This window comes from Plectropomus leopardus, chromosome 19 (assembly GCF_026936395.1).
Source record: "Plectropomus leopardus strain MGB_pleo_1.0 chromosome 19, ASM2693639v1, whole genome shotgun sequence".
Taxonomy (NCBI): domain Eukaryota; kingdom Metazoa; phylum Chordata; class Actinopteri; order Perciformes; family Serranidae; genus Plectropomus; species Plectropomus leopardus.
The window spans coordinates 30,514,713-30,531,874 of NC_142194.1; the positions used below are offsets into that span (position 1 = coordinate 30,514,713).

General features: G+C 38.8%; 1 protein-coding gene across 7 annotated transcripts in view; it reads left to right on the forward strand.

Annotated features, from left to right (window-relative positions):
* rbfox3a (RNA binding fox-1 homolog 3a) overlaps positions 1–17,162 on the forward strand; it is a 939,385-nt gene that overhangs the window by 921,271 nt on the left and 952 nt on the right. For 6 of the 7 annotated variants that reach the window (XM_088070025.1, XM_088070027.1, XM_088070022.1 and 3 more), the window contains 2 exons: positions 422–500; positions 3,256–9,742. In XM_088070025.1, coding sequence (XP_087926151.1) covers positions 422–500; positions 3,256–3,300 — 124 coding nt within the window. In that variant the 3' untranslated portion in view covers positions 3,301–9,742. Of the gene's footprint in view, positions 1–421; positions 501–3,255; positions 9,743–17,162 lie in introns of those variants that run through there. The other variant, XM_042507330.2, reaches the window with a different exon arrangement.

Genomic DNA, 17,162 nt, shown 5'->3' on the forward strand with positions numbered 1-17,162 from the left:
AATTGGTGAATGTGGCAATGTAGTGTGAAAGCACTTTGAGATAAGACTAGAAAAGAGCTATACAATTACAGTCCATTTACCATTTACCAGTCAGCGTGACTTCTTTCAGTGACAGGCTCCGCCAAATCCTATGTGGATTCAGCATGCTGAATTAGCCAAAACAGAAGCCACAAGGGCCGACTTATGCCAATGGTGCAGGTCACAGCGCTGAAGAAAGGGAGAAAAATGCTTAACATTGGCCTGACATTGGCTGACGGTTAACAGTCGGTCAACAGTCATAATTCCCTGGAGGGATACTGCCATGCTTGATAAATGCAGCCATTAATAGACTGTGTTTACACTAGCTACATTTGTCTGTCCAACATCTTGGAGAAGCTACTATATTGTGACAGTAAACATGTGCCTGTTTTCTCTTCTATAGTTATGGCAGAGTCTATGCAACAGCAGACCCATATCACCATACGATTGGTCCTGCAGCCACATACAGTGTGGGCACTATGGTGAGTCTGTTCCCTGTTTCTTAGCTGCTGACTGTCTGTGGTGTCATGATGAACTGGGGCTGGTGCAGCATCCTCACACTGTTGTCTTTGATAACACTGTATGACAAAGCATCTGGACACACGGATTTGCTTTACAGGAGACCCAGCAAAGGTCTACTATAATGTTTAAATGAGCTGTTAAACTAGTTGAACTACTCTTAGCCAATGAATATCTCAAATCAAATAATTTGCTGATGCTTTATGAATAATCATGGAAGATCTTTAACAAAAGAGCCTATTTTTCCTTGTTGTTCCTTTGAGTTGTGTTCCTCCCCATTTTAATGTTTAATGTGAATCTTTGCCACTTCAGTAAATGAAAAAGGGACATTGCCTTATTCTCAAACTCCCCATTCAATTTCATTGGCCAAAAGCTACTTGCTTGAAATCCAATCGAGACTGAGAATGCCCCGACAGAAAACAGTCTCTTCAAATTTTGCAAGGGGAGATAGTCAAATGGTTAATGTTTGTTTTTAGCTAGCTTTGCAGCTAACATCAAAGATGAAAAATATATATATATTTCCAAAGAAACAGAGCACCCCAGAAGATGGGGGAGAAACTGAAAGTACAATTTGTTTTCTTTTGTGGGTGTATGTAAGGATTTCCTCCAAAGATTAACGACCATCTAGTAAATGCTTCGACGTGCAAGAGAGTAGGAGAGAAAGATATACCACAAAAAGAAAGAAAATAGAAGGAGAGCTTGAATTAAACTTTTTGGTGCAAAACCAGCTGCAGCTAGAGCTGCTACTTAGTACAGCATCTTGGACAGATGAGATGAGGTTTGAGTGCTGATGTGCTTGTGGTGATGGAAATCAAAAGCCCTCCCACCTCCACCATGTAACCCCCAAACACCCCCCTTCCTCCCCTAGTGCAGCTGCTAGCTAAAAGCCTTCATTAATTATGACATTTTTTCCTCTTCATTTACTTAATTAAAACAGTGGCCTCTGTTTTACTCTGTATTACTCTAAACATTCTTCTCTTTTGTCTTCAAATTATTCCTCCCTTTTTCCCATCCTCCCATATCCTAACCACTCACTACTAATGTTCAGTCATGATTTTCAATAATACAAAAAACGCTCAATTAATCTCAAACTTTATTATGCCTTACATTCTGAGCCGTAGCCCCCCCAAAAAACTAATAAGACTAAACTTGCCAGATCTTGGCAATGTTGATGCAGCTGATAGGCTTGGATAAGTAAGTTATTGTACCTACAGTTTCTGGCATTGATTGTGATTTAAGTCCAAATGCATTCACATATCTTGCCTTGTGTGGTTCTTTTCTGTATTTCCACTTTCTACATAAAAAGAAAAAAATATGGCTGAATTTTGATTCGTACTCCTTTCAGTTCCTGTGAGTTTAGGCCAAACTCCTCTGTGTGGTGATTAGGACATACATTCTGGAGGAATGGCCTCAAGAGGTTGGCCGACTCTTGTGGAACATTATCAGACATGTGGATGCAGGTTTTGTGGGCAGGGCTGGCTTACCAAGTCTCTGAGTTGGTTTGGGTGTGATGCTACATGTACCAGTGGGCCAACGGGCCTTGATGATATGAAGAAGGTGCCTGTATGTTTGTTTCACATAGAGTAGTGCTAACCTCTATTTGAACCTGCCAAGCATCTTTTCCATCAGTTGCTGCCTGCGTAATGCACCCCAATCTGTGACTGAAGTCGGCAGTCAAGTTGGATAATGTAGGGGCTAGGTTTCAAGAGGGAAGAAGAATGTGTAGATTAAAAAGGATTATCTCTGCTGCTGTATCAGTCCTCCTTCTTTGTTTTAACAAAGTCATTTGTAAGAGCCAGGGGGATTTGGTGGCATCTAGTGGTTAGAATTGCAGAATACAACAAACTGAAAATTCTCCACATCGGACTTCCTTCAGTGTTCATTTTTCAGGAGGTTTTTACCAGGAGCACAAGTCTCCTCCCCTCCAGGACCAGGTGATCAAAATCAGAAAAATGCAGCTTTAACAGTTTCATATTACAAATTGATGTTTCTCCGAAGCACCTGCTTAACTTTTTACTCTTATAACTTAAGATCAAGATGATCAGCAGGTTTTTACCATGAGCCAAATTATTTGCAGCAGAGTCTTCGTCTTCTAATTTATAATTAAACATTCACTGTAAAATCTGATATGTTGATCTTACTTAAAAAATCTAGGAAACCAATTGCCTTTAAAAAGGTTAGTATATAAAACTAATAATCTCAAGTTATGTTTAGTTTAACAAAATTTTAAGTTCAGTTTAAATTTGTTGTATTTACATAAGAATGTGAAGTTGTTGCAACCTAAAAATAACAAGTGAAAGTACTTTGTCATGATCGAGTCAGAAAGTTGCTAACACTTAGAAAGAACAAAGAATTTTAAACAATAAATGTTTTTCTGACACTGCTGATCACTGAGGGGCTGCTCACCATGGTGGCCTAGGTAATGTCCTTATGTACTCATACCTTATCTGGTAGGGTGAAAAATGTCTTCAAGTACCAAAACATAAAACTTATCTTACTTATAAATCCATGCTCATGTACATGCAACAAACACACAATCACATTATTTCACCTCAAACTTCCTAACTTCCTTGTGCACAAAATCCTTTTCAGTTACACAAAAGTGGAAAAAGGGAGGAACGTTTCTTTGGATGAAAGAGAAAAGTTCATTTTAACAGCAATATTACAAAGGTTCTACAATGAATACTGATTGGACCTTTTTCATCTTTGATGTTGCAGGCTAGCCTTTACAGAGGAGGGTGCAGTCGCTTCACTCCCTACTAGAAAAGAGAGAGACACGCCCCATTTCCTTCCCGCAAAACAGACACAAAATTACATGAAATGACTAAATAACAATCTTCACCCTCTTCATGGAAAACTATAAACTAAATGCTTCCAGGTTTCAATTGTGACCCTGAAACACAAGAATCACTCTCAAGTTGCTTCCCTATTGACAGAGTGTTGGCATTGTCAGTCATCAATGTAATGTACTTATTTTGGAAAAGGACATTTTGTTACACCCTGTTGACTTGAATGTATTTGCATTGATATGTCTGTAGTGGAAAAAACAACTGCTAGAGGTGGGCAAAGAGCTGAAATGGAAAACTTTTACTCTCCCTCCTTCTCACTTCTCACTCTTTTCCTCTTGAAGTTATTGGTCTGCAACTCAGCTCCTTAGGAGCGGCCTTTTGCTCTTGTTTTATTTCCATCAAGTAATTTCTCTACCTTTATTGTTTCAATTAGTCATTTCCTCTACATACATTGAGAGTACTAATGTTCAGCAATTCCAGTTTGAGCAACAAATTTCAGATTTGATTCATTAAGTAAATGGTGGAGCCATTCCACCCCTTAGAAAACTGGCTTCATTCTAAGTGAGCCAATAACTGGAGCTGAGTTTCCGACTGACTTAATGGGACTCCAAGCTGTTCAGCCCAAAGGAAGTGAAACTGCAACAGAATTGCTAGCAGGAAGTGATGCATTATGAAACCCTGAAGTTGAGAGGAAGAGTTTGATGCATTACTGAATCTGAATGCAAGAGGAAATGATATATAGCAGGGTCTGAAGCAAGAGCTATGACAGCCATTGCAAAATAAGCAGAAGTGTGTTAGAGCCCATTGATCGCCGGCATAGTGCAAGGCAGCAGGTATCCCATTACTGCTGAATGGCTTTAAAGGAGAAAACTACATTATTTCCACAAAACGTTTCTCACTGTTTCATAACTGGTTATGGCTTGCACATACTAAGCAATAATCCCACCTTTGCTCTACATGCATATTGAGGAATGCTGACAAACATTTTTGACTTCTAGTGAACAGATATGAGAGTGTGATTTTCTTGAGTTTTGATTTTTATATTTAACTAACACACCTTAATACCATATTTGTGTAATTGTTTGACTTTGACCTTTAAAGTTCAAATACACCACTGACTGAACCAATGTTAGACCAGCAGCTCTCATGTTCAGACAGCTAAATGTACTTTTTTTATTAATGGAGTTTGGTGGCTTTGACCAGAGCATAGATGGGGAATCGAAGTCCTTAACGTCTACCCCATCAAAACGGTCTGTCTGATCAAAAGATAAAGCAATGAGAGAACTCTCAATATAGCCAACACCTAAACTGATACTGATTTTTTGGAGGGGTGGGCCTTTGTTAGGTGGCTAAAATAACTTTTTGTTGCTGACTCCTATCAACAGCAGTACATTGCTTCGCCTTTGTGTGGGACTTCAGTCTGCTTCTCCAACCTGAGGCGTGCTGACCAACATCTACTGTATTTAATACTGTAGATGTACTTACTCTATACAACCACACTGTTTCCCCAGGGGACAGAAAAAAAACATCAAAATATGCTAAAGGATACAGCAACAACATGCCTCTTAGCCATATCAATCATCTACTGTCACACTCGCAGACAGAGAGCAACATATGGTCAATTTTTCGTCATGTTTGGATCCACCTGATGAATATTCACGCCCCACTGATGATCAGACTGAATTGTATTTTGTTTCACCATATTCAGCTTGACATCATGTTCGCTAAAGCTCTAACCAATCAGTAGTGATTGAAGTATTTGTCCCGTAGACTTGATTTTCCATGGACATGAAGCTGTGATAGCAGTGGCTCTGAGCAGTTAAATTTCTTTCATGTTAACCAAATGAACGTCTTTTTGTTAGGTCTGTAAGTTGACTTGCAATAGCATGTACACCACACACCTTTGGTGTCTTCACCACCATCTGTCACCATTTTGTCATAGACCAAGATATGTAGGAAGCTGATGTGCATATTCACAATCTTGTCTGGAAAGCTCTGTTTGGATTGATTACAATGTCAATTAGTGCAACATCTCATTTTGCTTGCAAATATGTGACTCACAGGTCTGGAACCAGAGTAATACTTCAGCAACTTCTGAGACAAATATATATGGCTTTTAAGCTGCTAAGCGTTTCACTTTCTTCTCCTGCCTGCAGGCTGATACATTCAGTTACAACTGAATGTATCAGTCTGACATTTGGTATTAGGTAGGAAGTGGGTTTACTTGGGCTTTTTTGCATGAAATGGTTTTCCACCGTTAATTGACACTCACCCACACAGTAAATGGTCCTTACACCCAAAACAAGGATACAATGGCACAAAGCTCCATGACGCATGTTGGCTGATAGTCCTCTATAGCCCCTTTCACACATGCACTGCAAACCTAAAGCTATCTAAATATTATCCAGAGCACATGTATGTGACAATGCCAATGTCTGAATCCAAATGGACTGGACATTAAATGGAATTTATCCTGCTAGCCCCTTAGTGAAAAAGCCTGTGTAATGTCCTGAAACGGAAAACTGAAAACACCCACCCAGATGATCAGATCAGAGTCCTTTAGTTCACACTCTTTTGTATCACCCTGAGTCTGGAATAGTTTTTCAGTCTGTTTTCTTCTCATTCTCCAATGGCAGTTCCCATTGTTTAAAAAAAAAATACAGTTACATAACATTACATCACCATTTCCATTACCTACCAACAATTCTCTCCAGCTCACTGTCATTTGCAAAGACTAAGTCAAAATCAGATACAACATTCAGAGGAGAGTAAAGAGATATCTGTCTATTCATGTAATCCGCCTTAGAAATTTAGAATGTCATTACAACAGGCAGACAACAGCTTGATATGCTGTCTATGACATATAAACACCAACCCGCTCTCATTCGGGACTCGTCAAATAGCGTTATCAGAGCTTTCAGTGCATGAGTGTGACGCCAAAAGCCACCTTCAGCATCCACATGCAATGCCCACGGACACATCAGATGATAACATGGTCACACAGAACCGGTTGTGTTGTTATCATACGGTGGCAGACAGCTGTATGGCAGTAGCCATGTACATGCAACACGCACTTGACAACGCGGCCAGACAAAACCTTTTGCGTGCGCCTGAAATGCTGAACGACAGCATCAGGTGGTTATTTTGTGGTTTCGCTGCTGGTAACCACATAATATAAGGAGTGTGCATGGATTCCACAAACAAATTACTTTTTTGCTGGAGTTTGGAGTTTGCTTCCGTGTGGATGTGTGTGTCTTTTTCCTACACCTTACCATGTGTCTTTTAGCCTAAACCTAACCATCTGTGACTTTGTTGCCTAATCCCAACCATCATGACAGTCAACGCTGTTGTGTAAACATAGGGACTGTGCTGCTTCATCCCACTACGTGCATTTGTTGACATCACCGTGACAGCATCTCAGAATGTAAACAGCTGACGCACAAGAATACCTAAAACATCATAGGTTGACGTGGAAGGTCCCAACAGAGTGGCACTATGTGACGAGTTCAGAGTGAGAACGTGTTGAAAAAAAACACAGGAAGAAAGGGAGTTGATTTTCAACATGTCAGTTTACTGGTAGAAAATCTGGGGATTAGGGCGTATTATTGGACACTATAACCAGTGTTGGGGTAACGCTTTGCAAAAGTAACGTGTTACAGTTATATATTACTTTTTAGCAGTAATGAGTGATTTAAAATGTTACCAACAGGATTGATGGTAATATTATTACATTAATACTACATACATTTATACATTTATTACCATACCAACTCACCACTCATTGATATGGTGTAAATATAGTATTCTTTGTGAACTGAGTTTGCTGTAAATACTGTATTGTGTGCTTTGTGTGAGGATGTAGTGAGAATTTAGTGTGCTCCTGTGGATTGAGTCTGCTGCTGGCTGTAATTAAGTTCTGTGTTTAAACTCTATTGACTGTTTTACAATATTATGAATTATTATGTAAAGCAGGTCATTAAGTCAGATTAGTTGTAGATTATTATATTAATTCAACTTGGAATTTATGCTCTCTGCACATATAAACATAGGGAGGAGAACCTTGGAAAATTAGTTTTATTGTTATAAAACTAAAAGTCAAACAAAAACAATAATTTATATTTTACATATTTTTTATATTATATATATAAATATATTTTATTTATTTATTTATTTATTTTAACTGATTGATTGATCAACAGACGTGCGTCAGTTTGAATCTGGTGTATCAAACTGGGCCCACTTGACAGCACATTCCTGTGCTGCATTTAGTTGCCAGTTCATCTCTGCACCCAAGCATTCAGTTACACACCAGTATCACTTGCTGTCTCCCTGTCTCACATACACACACAGAGTCTCCCACCAGTAAATAGCATTGTGACTGCTGTGTCTGATGGGATCATAAAGAGGGGGGTCAGTAACACAGGAAGAAAGGGAAGTGTGAAGAGAAGCAGCAACCGAGGCAATTTACCCCACAGATTAGAGATAAGTAAGTTCAGTCAATAAGCACTGATCTCATTTGAAGATATACCAGACTGACTAGACTCACATACTCACACACACACACACACTAGTTGGTCTTTTGCTATCACCGTTGTCTGTCTGCAGACTGTCTTTTCTCTACATTCTTGCTGTTTTGAACCAGGAAACGACCGTTGTTACAGTAAATATGGATTGAACAAATCTCTGGCTCCTGTCTTACCACAAGTCTTTTTTAAATTTTTTGGCTCATGTCTTACAACAAGTCTTTTTTAATTTTTTTTATTTACATAAGTGTGGCCTTAATGCCCTTTTAAGATGAGCCCCTGCACTCTGTTCAACTTTGTCACCTTTAGTTTCCCCTTATTGCTCAGTCAGACTTCTGCAAATTACTGCCCATGCTACATTGGTGCCAGCGCTAGCTAAGGCCGTTATATTTTCGGGTTGTCCATCTGTCTATCCATCTATATGTCATCCATTCAGCCTATTCTGGTGAACGCATTATCTCAAGAATCCCTAAAGAGATTTTCTTTAAATTTGACTGAAAAATTCTTTGAAATGAACTGTTTAGATTTTGGTGGTAATAGATCAAAATTTCAAGGTCCCTGTGACCTGGTCTGTCTCATTTTTGAGCGGGATATCTCAAGCACCTTGAGGGGTTTTTTTTTTGTTTGTTTGTTTGTTTTTCAAATTTGTGACAATTGTCCATTTGAATTTAAGGATTAACTGATTAGATTTTGGTGTTCAAAGGTGAAGGTCACTGTGACCTTATCAGTCTTATTGTTGTGAATGCAATTTCTCAAGAGCAACTTGAGATATATATTTTTTTTTAAATTTGGGAAAAACATTTGAATGGACCCAAGGATAAACAGATTAGATTTTGGTGGTCAAAGATCAAGGTCAGATGACCTTGTATTTGTCACATTCTTGTGAAAGCTTTATCTGAGGAAATTTATTCAAATTTGACACAAACAATTACTTGGAATAACAATTAGCTGATAAGAATGTTGTTTTCAAAGGTCAAGGTCACTGTGGCCTTTCATCAATCTCATTCTTGTGAACGCAATATCTAAAGATGGCCTTGAGGGAGTTTCCTCAAATTTGGCACAAACATCCACACTGGTCAAGGGTCAAAGGTCAAAGCCATGGTGACCTCATAAAAATGCTTTTGGCCATAACTCAAGAATTTATCTACTCAAATTTCACACAAATGTCTAATAGGATATGATGATGAGTTCTGACATTTCATATCCAAGAGGTCAAAGGTCAACTATGACATCATAATGGCCATAACTCAACATCATAAGTCAGGAACAGAGGGGGAGACATTTGGTCAGATACTGAATTGGTGACACCAATGTTGGGTTCCCACTTTCAAACTGCTGATTGTAGAGATCCTCTGTGCTGCCAAGTTAAAGATGTGTGTGAAACATCCATGTTTTCACTGACATGGATGTAAACTGTAAGTGCAACTTGACTGGTGTGTGGAGGCATAAAATCGTGTGGCAGTATATTATTATTTTCACATTTTCCACAACACCTAAGAGGTTTTTCTTGTTTTCAACATCTCCCATTTGCAGACCAGAACCAACAATGTAGTGATCCTGTTAAATTCCTGATGTATCTTCTTTCTCTTTGCAGTATAGCTCTTTTGTTGTCCAAGAACTTATAAAATCGGTGAGACACAGTGTTCCACTGGTTGGTATATTCTGTCATTAACACAGACAAACAGACTCCAGCTTATTTTGACTCAATTCCACATTCACTCTCTTGCTGCCCAAAACACACAAATAGTTCCCATTAAATGCTTTATTTTCTCCTTATTGAGTAACACTTGAGTGTTTTGTTATGAAACTCTATATTTTTGAGTCAGTTTGACAAATAAACATTTTTAAGGAGGAATCAATGGGAGTGCTGGGAAGTATTTTAGTTGGACTTTTTAGAATTTCTTTGGAAATATGCAAAGCATAGTCATTTAAATAACATGATAAGGGCTTTAAGCTCTTGCCTTCTTGTCTAATCTTTATTATTTCAGTTTCGTGTCGTGTACGTTGCATACTCCTGTATTAATGTTGGAGGAATGGAGGGTAATTTGGTTTCAAACAGCTACATTATTTTCATGTTCTCGTAGAAGCAGGTTGATCCAGCCATGGATTTGTTGAAAGTTTATATATACATATACTGTGTGTAAATATATATGTGCGCTCTTACATGCCTATGAAAAATAAAGTGGATTGTACTTTTAGTGGTGATGGGATACCAACTGCATTTCATTATGATTAATGTAAATAAAACAATTTGTGTATTCTTTTATCAATAGCTCTTCCATGCACTTTACACGTTTCAAATGTATGTTTGTCTTAAAGTTGTGAAAGTCATATGCCAGTATTTGTGTATCATAGAAAGAAGTGTAGTGTAGTATTCATTAGTCTATTATTTGGAGTCATATTAGGTTCTTATAGTACAGAAGAAAAAAATATATATGAAAAGAGAGAAAATTCTATGTTCTTCCTTTTGCATAGTTATATACCAATGGTTAGGGGTTAGACAATGGCAACATTTTATATTACAAGAAAAGGCTTCAACTCTAAGTGTTTTTGTTGACATCAAATATGAGGTTTTTCTATGTATCTGTGGTAAGGTGTGTCTATAGCAATGTTTCCCAAATAACCTCTACATCTCCCAGCTCTCGAGCAAGACACTATCTTTATCTCCTGCCCCTCTGTTTGTTTGCTTGTCTCAGTTGGGAAAATGGAGAGCACAAGTTTAAATGACTGTCAGTCTGATTCTCGGTTTTATGAAATCACTAAACCCCCCAGCCTGTGCTGACAGATGAAGTAGTCAGACCAAAAAAAAAAAAAACAGTATCTGACAAACAACAGTAGTGGAGTGAATGTCACTGAAAACATGTTGTTTTTTTCCCTCCATCCCCTAGAAAAAAAGTTAAAAACCTTCTAAAATTTGATTCTTTTAATTAAATTCAAATTCTTCATATATCTTCTTACATCTCTCCATACTTTTGAACTGGATGTAAATTATCCTTTTATGTAGGATAATTAGCTCCTGTTTTTATGTTCCACAGAGCAGGAACCCATGGCTCCCTCTGTGTAATTTAATGACCCACTCATTTGGGGGGATGCACAGAGTGTTCAGCTGTGAGTTTAAGGCAGCTACCATAATCTAGTTCTTTGGTGACTGACATGATGAAAGTTCCTGTCTGGCATAGCTGCATAGGCATTCGATTGGGGCAGTCATTTGTTTGAGAGCACCATGTGTCTAAACACCAAACTGTTTTCGCTACTTTTTCTTTCTCCCCACCCTTTTTTTTCTTATGACACTGATAGACAAGGGTGTGGACAGTATTACCAAAAATGTACCTATGCAAGGACTTCAGTGTGAGCAATCAGTCCAAAAAATTCTCACTCCCAACTCATCAAATACCAAGACTAGGTCAGTGGCCCTATATGTAGAGTATATATACTGTATATGTAGACTCTTAGAGGCAGTGTGTCAATTTACACTTGTTACAGGCAATGTCTTTTCAAAATTAACTTATGTTTTCATAGGAAATGTACAGTTACATATGTCACGTGACATACATAACTAGGATATGGTATGCTACACATACTCGCACATTTCATTGTTATTAAAAAACTCTATTAGCTTTTGGATTTACATGGGACATGCACAGCAGACTCCAGGGTGACTTACCAACATGCGCTCCCACTTACTTTATTTGGACTTTGTTGCCCTTTATACTAAAGCTGGGTATCTGCCAGCCAGTCACTTCACCTTAGTTCAGATTGGTACGCATGTTTTGCGTTTCCATCGTGATAAGTTGTGAATGGCAACCTTTGGAACTATCCCCATTTTTCATCACATGTTTGGCAGCCTCTAACAGCAGTTGTAGACTGAGGGGGAAAAAATTAATTCACTGCCAGCAACTTCTTTTTTTAAGATTAGTGTTTTGGGTTTTTTGCCGGACAGGTTATGCGTGAAAAAGGGAGAGAGAGAGGACAAAATGCAGCACAGGGCTCAGTTATCCTGCTGCAGCGAGGACTTGGCCTTTGTACATGGGGCGGGTTATACATACATACATACACATATATATATATATATATATATACTGTATATATATATATATACACTATTTTATTTTATATAGTAGTATACATGTTCAGTGTTGATTGCATCTTTGCGATCCACTGAGTGCACAGTCAGTTTGGATTGTAAATGACCATGGTTCCAGTAGAGAGGCACAAAGACTTCCCTCTGTGGGACTGTGGGTGACAGAGCCTGAATCAAAAGACTTATGAACAGAGTGAGCTTCTACTATCAAAGGAGTCACAGGGGAGCCAATTTAAAGGCCACATATTTTTCATACAGCCATAGTAGGAGTTATCACAGCCATGTTCTGAGCAGAAGCAGAGTTGAGGTGCATATGTGAGAAGAACAGTGTCAGCAATGCTCAGCCACACCTCTCATGTCAGTTGACCTAACACTCTTCTTACCCCTTTTGATAGCTTTTAAACATATGTGCTCTCCTTTTCTTTTGAAGTTATGGATTTCTTTGTCAAGTGACTTTTAGAGATGCAAGTATTACATAATTGTTAAATTAATTAATTACATTACAAAATGCTATGTAGTTCTTGTTAAAACACACGTTGTGTGTTTTTTTTGTTTGTTTTTTTTTATATGATATGATAATGTATGTTGTTATTTGATAAGTAGTTTAATCTAAGAATCTGCAAAATCTTTGAAAACATTCTATGTTAAGTATTCCTTTGTACATTTGATTTTCTCATTTTCTCTGATATGCTCACATGTTAATATATGATGAATATGTACTAGGCTGCATATACTGTATATGCTGGGCATAAAAGAATCTTCCTGTTGGCCCAGCATCAGTGAATGCAGCCCTGGTTTATTTTGTTTCATTAATTCTATTAAGCAAACATATATATTATATTTAACTGTTTATCCTCAAATACCAATATACTTTGTCCTCAAAGATGCACCTGTCAGGTGTTTGCTTGTCTGTTCTTTTCAAGGCTCTTTTCACCTGCTCATACTGTGGGGTGGCTCCAGGTGATCAGCCTTTGGTATCTGAACCATGACTGTTAAGCTGGCCTCGTCTTTCACCTCCAGAGCTCATTCTCTCTGTCACTCTTTCTTTGCGGAGTTTGAGCAGAAGTGTAGTTTTAGATGTCATGTACACACACACACTATTAAAAATAAAGGTGCTAACTAGAACAATGTAGGGTTCTACAACTTGTTCCCATTGGTTTCCCTTAGAACCTTTAGTTAAGGATCCAATTGGAACACTTTCAGAGGGATTTATCTAGAACCCAACATAAAGGGTAATACCTTGAACCATCTGGGAAAGGTTCCACCCAGAACATTGAATGATGAGAGACTCTACAGACAACACTTCCGTGGTGCAATGGTTCCACTCAGCACCCTCTCTTGGAGTTCTATCCAGACCCTTTCCACCTTCTAACAGTGCTAACAAGAACCCACTGAGGTGACTCTGACAAGAACCCTTTAATATTTCAAGGTTTTCATCTAAATGGACCTGCACTTGTATCACACTTTTCAAATATTTTTCTACTTCTCAAAGCTCTTACACACTACGAGTCACATTCACCCATTCACAAACACATTCACACACTCATGGCCGAGGCTAATGTACAAGGTGCCACCTGCCACTCAGTTTTCATCCATTCACATACACTCACACTCTGGTGGAACAGCCGTTAGGAGCAGTTTGAGGTTCAGTATCTTGCCCAAGGATACTTGGACATGTTGACTGGAGGACTGGGAGTCAAACTGCCAACCTTCCAATTAGAGGATGACCCGCTCTACCTCTGAGTCACAAACAGCCCTAAACCATCTAGAAACCTCTTGCAGGTTCTATCAAATACGCTTTTATTTTCCAAGGCTTTCATCGAAAACCCACCCAGGGGACTCTAGCGGGAACCAAGGGGTTTTTATCAAGTACCCTTTTATATTCCACAGATTTCATCCAGAACCCAACCATGTGGGATCTAAAAATAGTAACTGATTACATTACCGATGGATCTCTTTCCCACTAACCATGGTTTTCATTGGTTCTCATTGGAGAAGTCTTAAAAAGAAGAACCCTTTCTTTAAAGAGGAGTTCTGTAGATGCAAATGGCTATGGGTAGAACCTCAGCCCTTTAGGATGAACCCTTTTGGAACGTTTATTTCTGTTCACACTACAGACTATGTACAGGCAGATGGAGGAAAGCGAGGGGAGGTCTGGGGTAGTCTTTGTGGAGTTAGAGGGGATGGCGCAGTGGAAGTTGCAGTGGAAGATGGGGTAAGTGGTTATGGGGGGAGGGTGTGCCCAGTAACTTCTGTGGAAGGTGTTTTCCCAAAGTGATTAATACATTTGTCACTTCAGCTCTCAGCTGGGCTCTCTCTGCATCCTCTGATGAATGTGAGTGTGTACCTCGGTCCCAAACCTCCTCCGTCTGTGCTCAGCCCCCACTGCTCTCTGCTTTCCTCCCCCATCTCAACCTCCCACCTTCACTCTGTGAGGCTACATTTCTGCAGCAGCCCTACTGTAGAAATGCATCTAGAAGGGAGCGGGCCTGTTAAACTGAGACAAGAGGACGCTTTTATTGGCTGTGATTTGCATCTCAGCAGTGCAGCTGCACAGGTTCTGTCTGTCCTTCTCTCTGTCTCTCTTCAGAGGGGCAGGGCCGAGCAACTACAAAGTAATTCTGAAATTAAAGTCAGCCTCTTCTGTTCTCGCCTCAGAAGATCCAACCACCCCCCAGCGCACTCATTCACACATACCTCCCTTCCTTCACCTTAACAACTCACCTCACAGAATTAAAGAGGTTCTGTCAAGAGAGCCTCCCAGGACACAGACAGACGTACTCACTCCTCTCCCCCTCTTCTCTCCTCCAACTGCTGCTGGAGTCTGATGTACTTTGCTGCTTGTTCCCTCACTTTGGAAGAATCTGGATTGTCTAGTACAGAAACAAAAACTGCAGTGCTCACTTGATCCCGCTACGCCTCGGAGATGGTCAACAGTAATGTTTGAAGTGAGGGTTTGACACACACTAGGGTTTCAAGGCTGATACTGTTGCTTTGGGAATGGATTTAAAATTGGAGTTATTTTCTGCTTATATGTGTATTTTCAGTGCAAACCCCTGTTGTGCAAATTTGGTTAAAAACACATTTGCTTTTTTAAAATTCTATTAATTTGAATTTTTGAAGAGTACTAACTTTGGGAAGACACCAAACATAACAGGCTAAAATGTTATCTTCATTTGATGTTTTGGTACAGACATATAACATATGAAAAATTGTTTAAATATCTGACTTTGTCACCTGACCATCCTCAAATACATCCATCTGCAGTGAGTCTAAAAAAAAGTGATTCTCTGGACCTAGACAGCCTCACTCAGCACACTAATGACATTTTTAAATTCCACCTGTACATCTTATAGCAAGTAAAACTAGTGTCTTTATTTTCCAATTAGTTGCTGCCTGTCACTGTACACTCTTAGGAATTAAGGTGCTAACAAGAACCATATAGGGCCCTTAGGCTTGTTCCAACATTTTTCACAAGTTAAAAGATCAAAAAGCCTCACAAAAGGGCTTATCTAACTCAAATTTTGTTGATAAATTTGTTAAAATGTGTGCTAGTGAGCCCTTGTGCCTTTTCCAGAATAATCCACCCACTTGACAAATAAAAGGGCACTCTGAAAAGTGCAGTTCTATCTCACTGAGTGAGGCAGGTGGTGGTCACACAAGATGCAGACGGATTCTTCAGATTGTCAAAATATGCATTTCTGTAGCACAAGTCATGTGAAAGGTATTATCAGGATCAAACTGTACTTTTTAGAGTGGCCTTTTATTGTGACCATCCCAAGGCACACCTGTGTAGTAATGATGCTGTTCAATCAGCATCTTGATATGTCATACCTGTCAGGTCCTCCTGAAGAGGAGAGGAGATCAGTAACAGGGATTTTGTCAAATGTTAAAGTAGAATCAGCTTCTTGTGTGCATAGAAAATGTCTTTGATCTTACATACGTTGCGTTAATATTTTTGTTCAGGGTTTTCTATTGTAAATTTCCCTTTTCGTGAAAACATTTTTCTACTAAGTGATTTCTATACAAACAAACAATATAAACAAAAAAAACACTTTACAAACAGAGCACTGATACTTGCAGATGCATTAATACATTTGAAAAACATTGTTGCCTGTAGAAATTGTTCATGTACAGAAGTCTGTTTGTTTACATGATGTCAGAAAAAGTCAAATTATTGTGTTAGTCCAACAAAACTTTTTTTTTTTTTTTTTTTAATACATGTAAACATGGTAGTCCAACTGAAATCATATTGAGTCCAATTTCTCAAAGTCGGACTATGACACCTAGAAAATGTGGTTGGGGGTCAATTTACTGTTTCATGTATACACCTCGATCGGACCTCAACTGATCAAGGCATTCTGCACATGCTCCCTCGTCCCAATGGCTTTGACCCAGAAGTTGAAGAGCACGAATTTGTAGAAGAAAGCTGAAAGCTGGATAAACCAAAAGAAGAAGGTGAAGAAAAGACAATAAAACAAGACAATGGTACCAAGTAAAGCATGGAGTGCTTACAAAATGTACAGCACTGAAAAGTTATCCATGTTTTTACCATTGGACATGCAACCCATTAGCCATTTGCTAACTTGTTTGGTATGTGACCTAATAGATCAACCGAAAGAAGGTCCAATAGCAACTAGCTGAAGGGGGACATATCTCCACCTACCGTTGAGGAGTCAAACATACTTCCGTCAATAAATTGATTCTCCCCAGTGCTTATATACTGGGACAACAGTAGTCCCAGTAGTCCAAAATGGCCTAATGAAGCTATAACAATAACTCCACTTAACTTTGCATGGAAATGTACTGATTGTCTGAAGGTCATTTCCATACTGTGGTATACGGACATGTACACACTATCAAAACATGTTTCTGAATTAATGTGCAAATGTTTGTCTGAACCAGTTGTGCTGTTGTCATCAAAAACTGATGCTACTTCAAATGGCAATTCTGAGGAAAGAGTGATTCATATCTCAAAAATGTGCTTTCTCTTTTATCAAAAGAGGGCTAAGCAAGACTTAGTTTCAAGGAAAAAGGCAGATTAAGAAAACTGGATGCAATTTAGGAAACTGACATGCACCCACTGAAAAAGTCAACATTGCCTCAGGCAATGTTGATTTTTTCAGTTGAAAAGTGATATATATGGGTATTTAGTAGCATTGTTGATTGATTCAGATCTTACTGTAGACACTTGAGTGCTAAATATTAAATTCTACATATTGTATACAAATA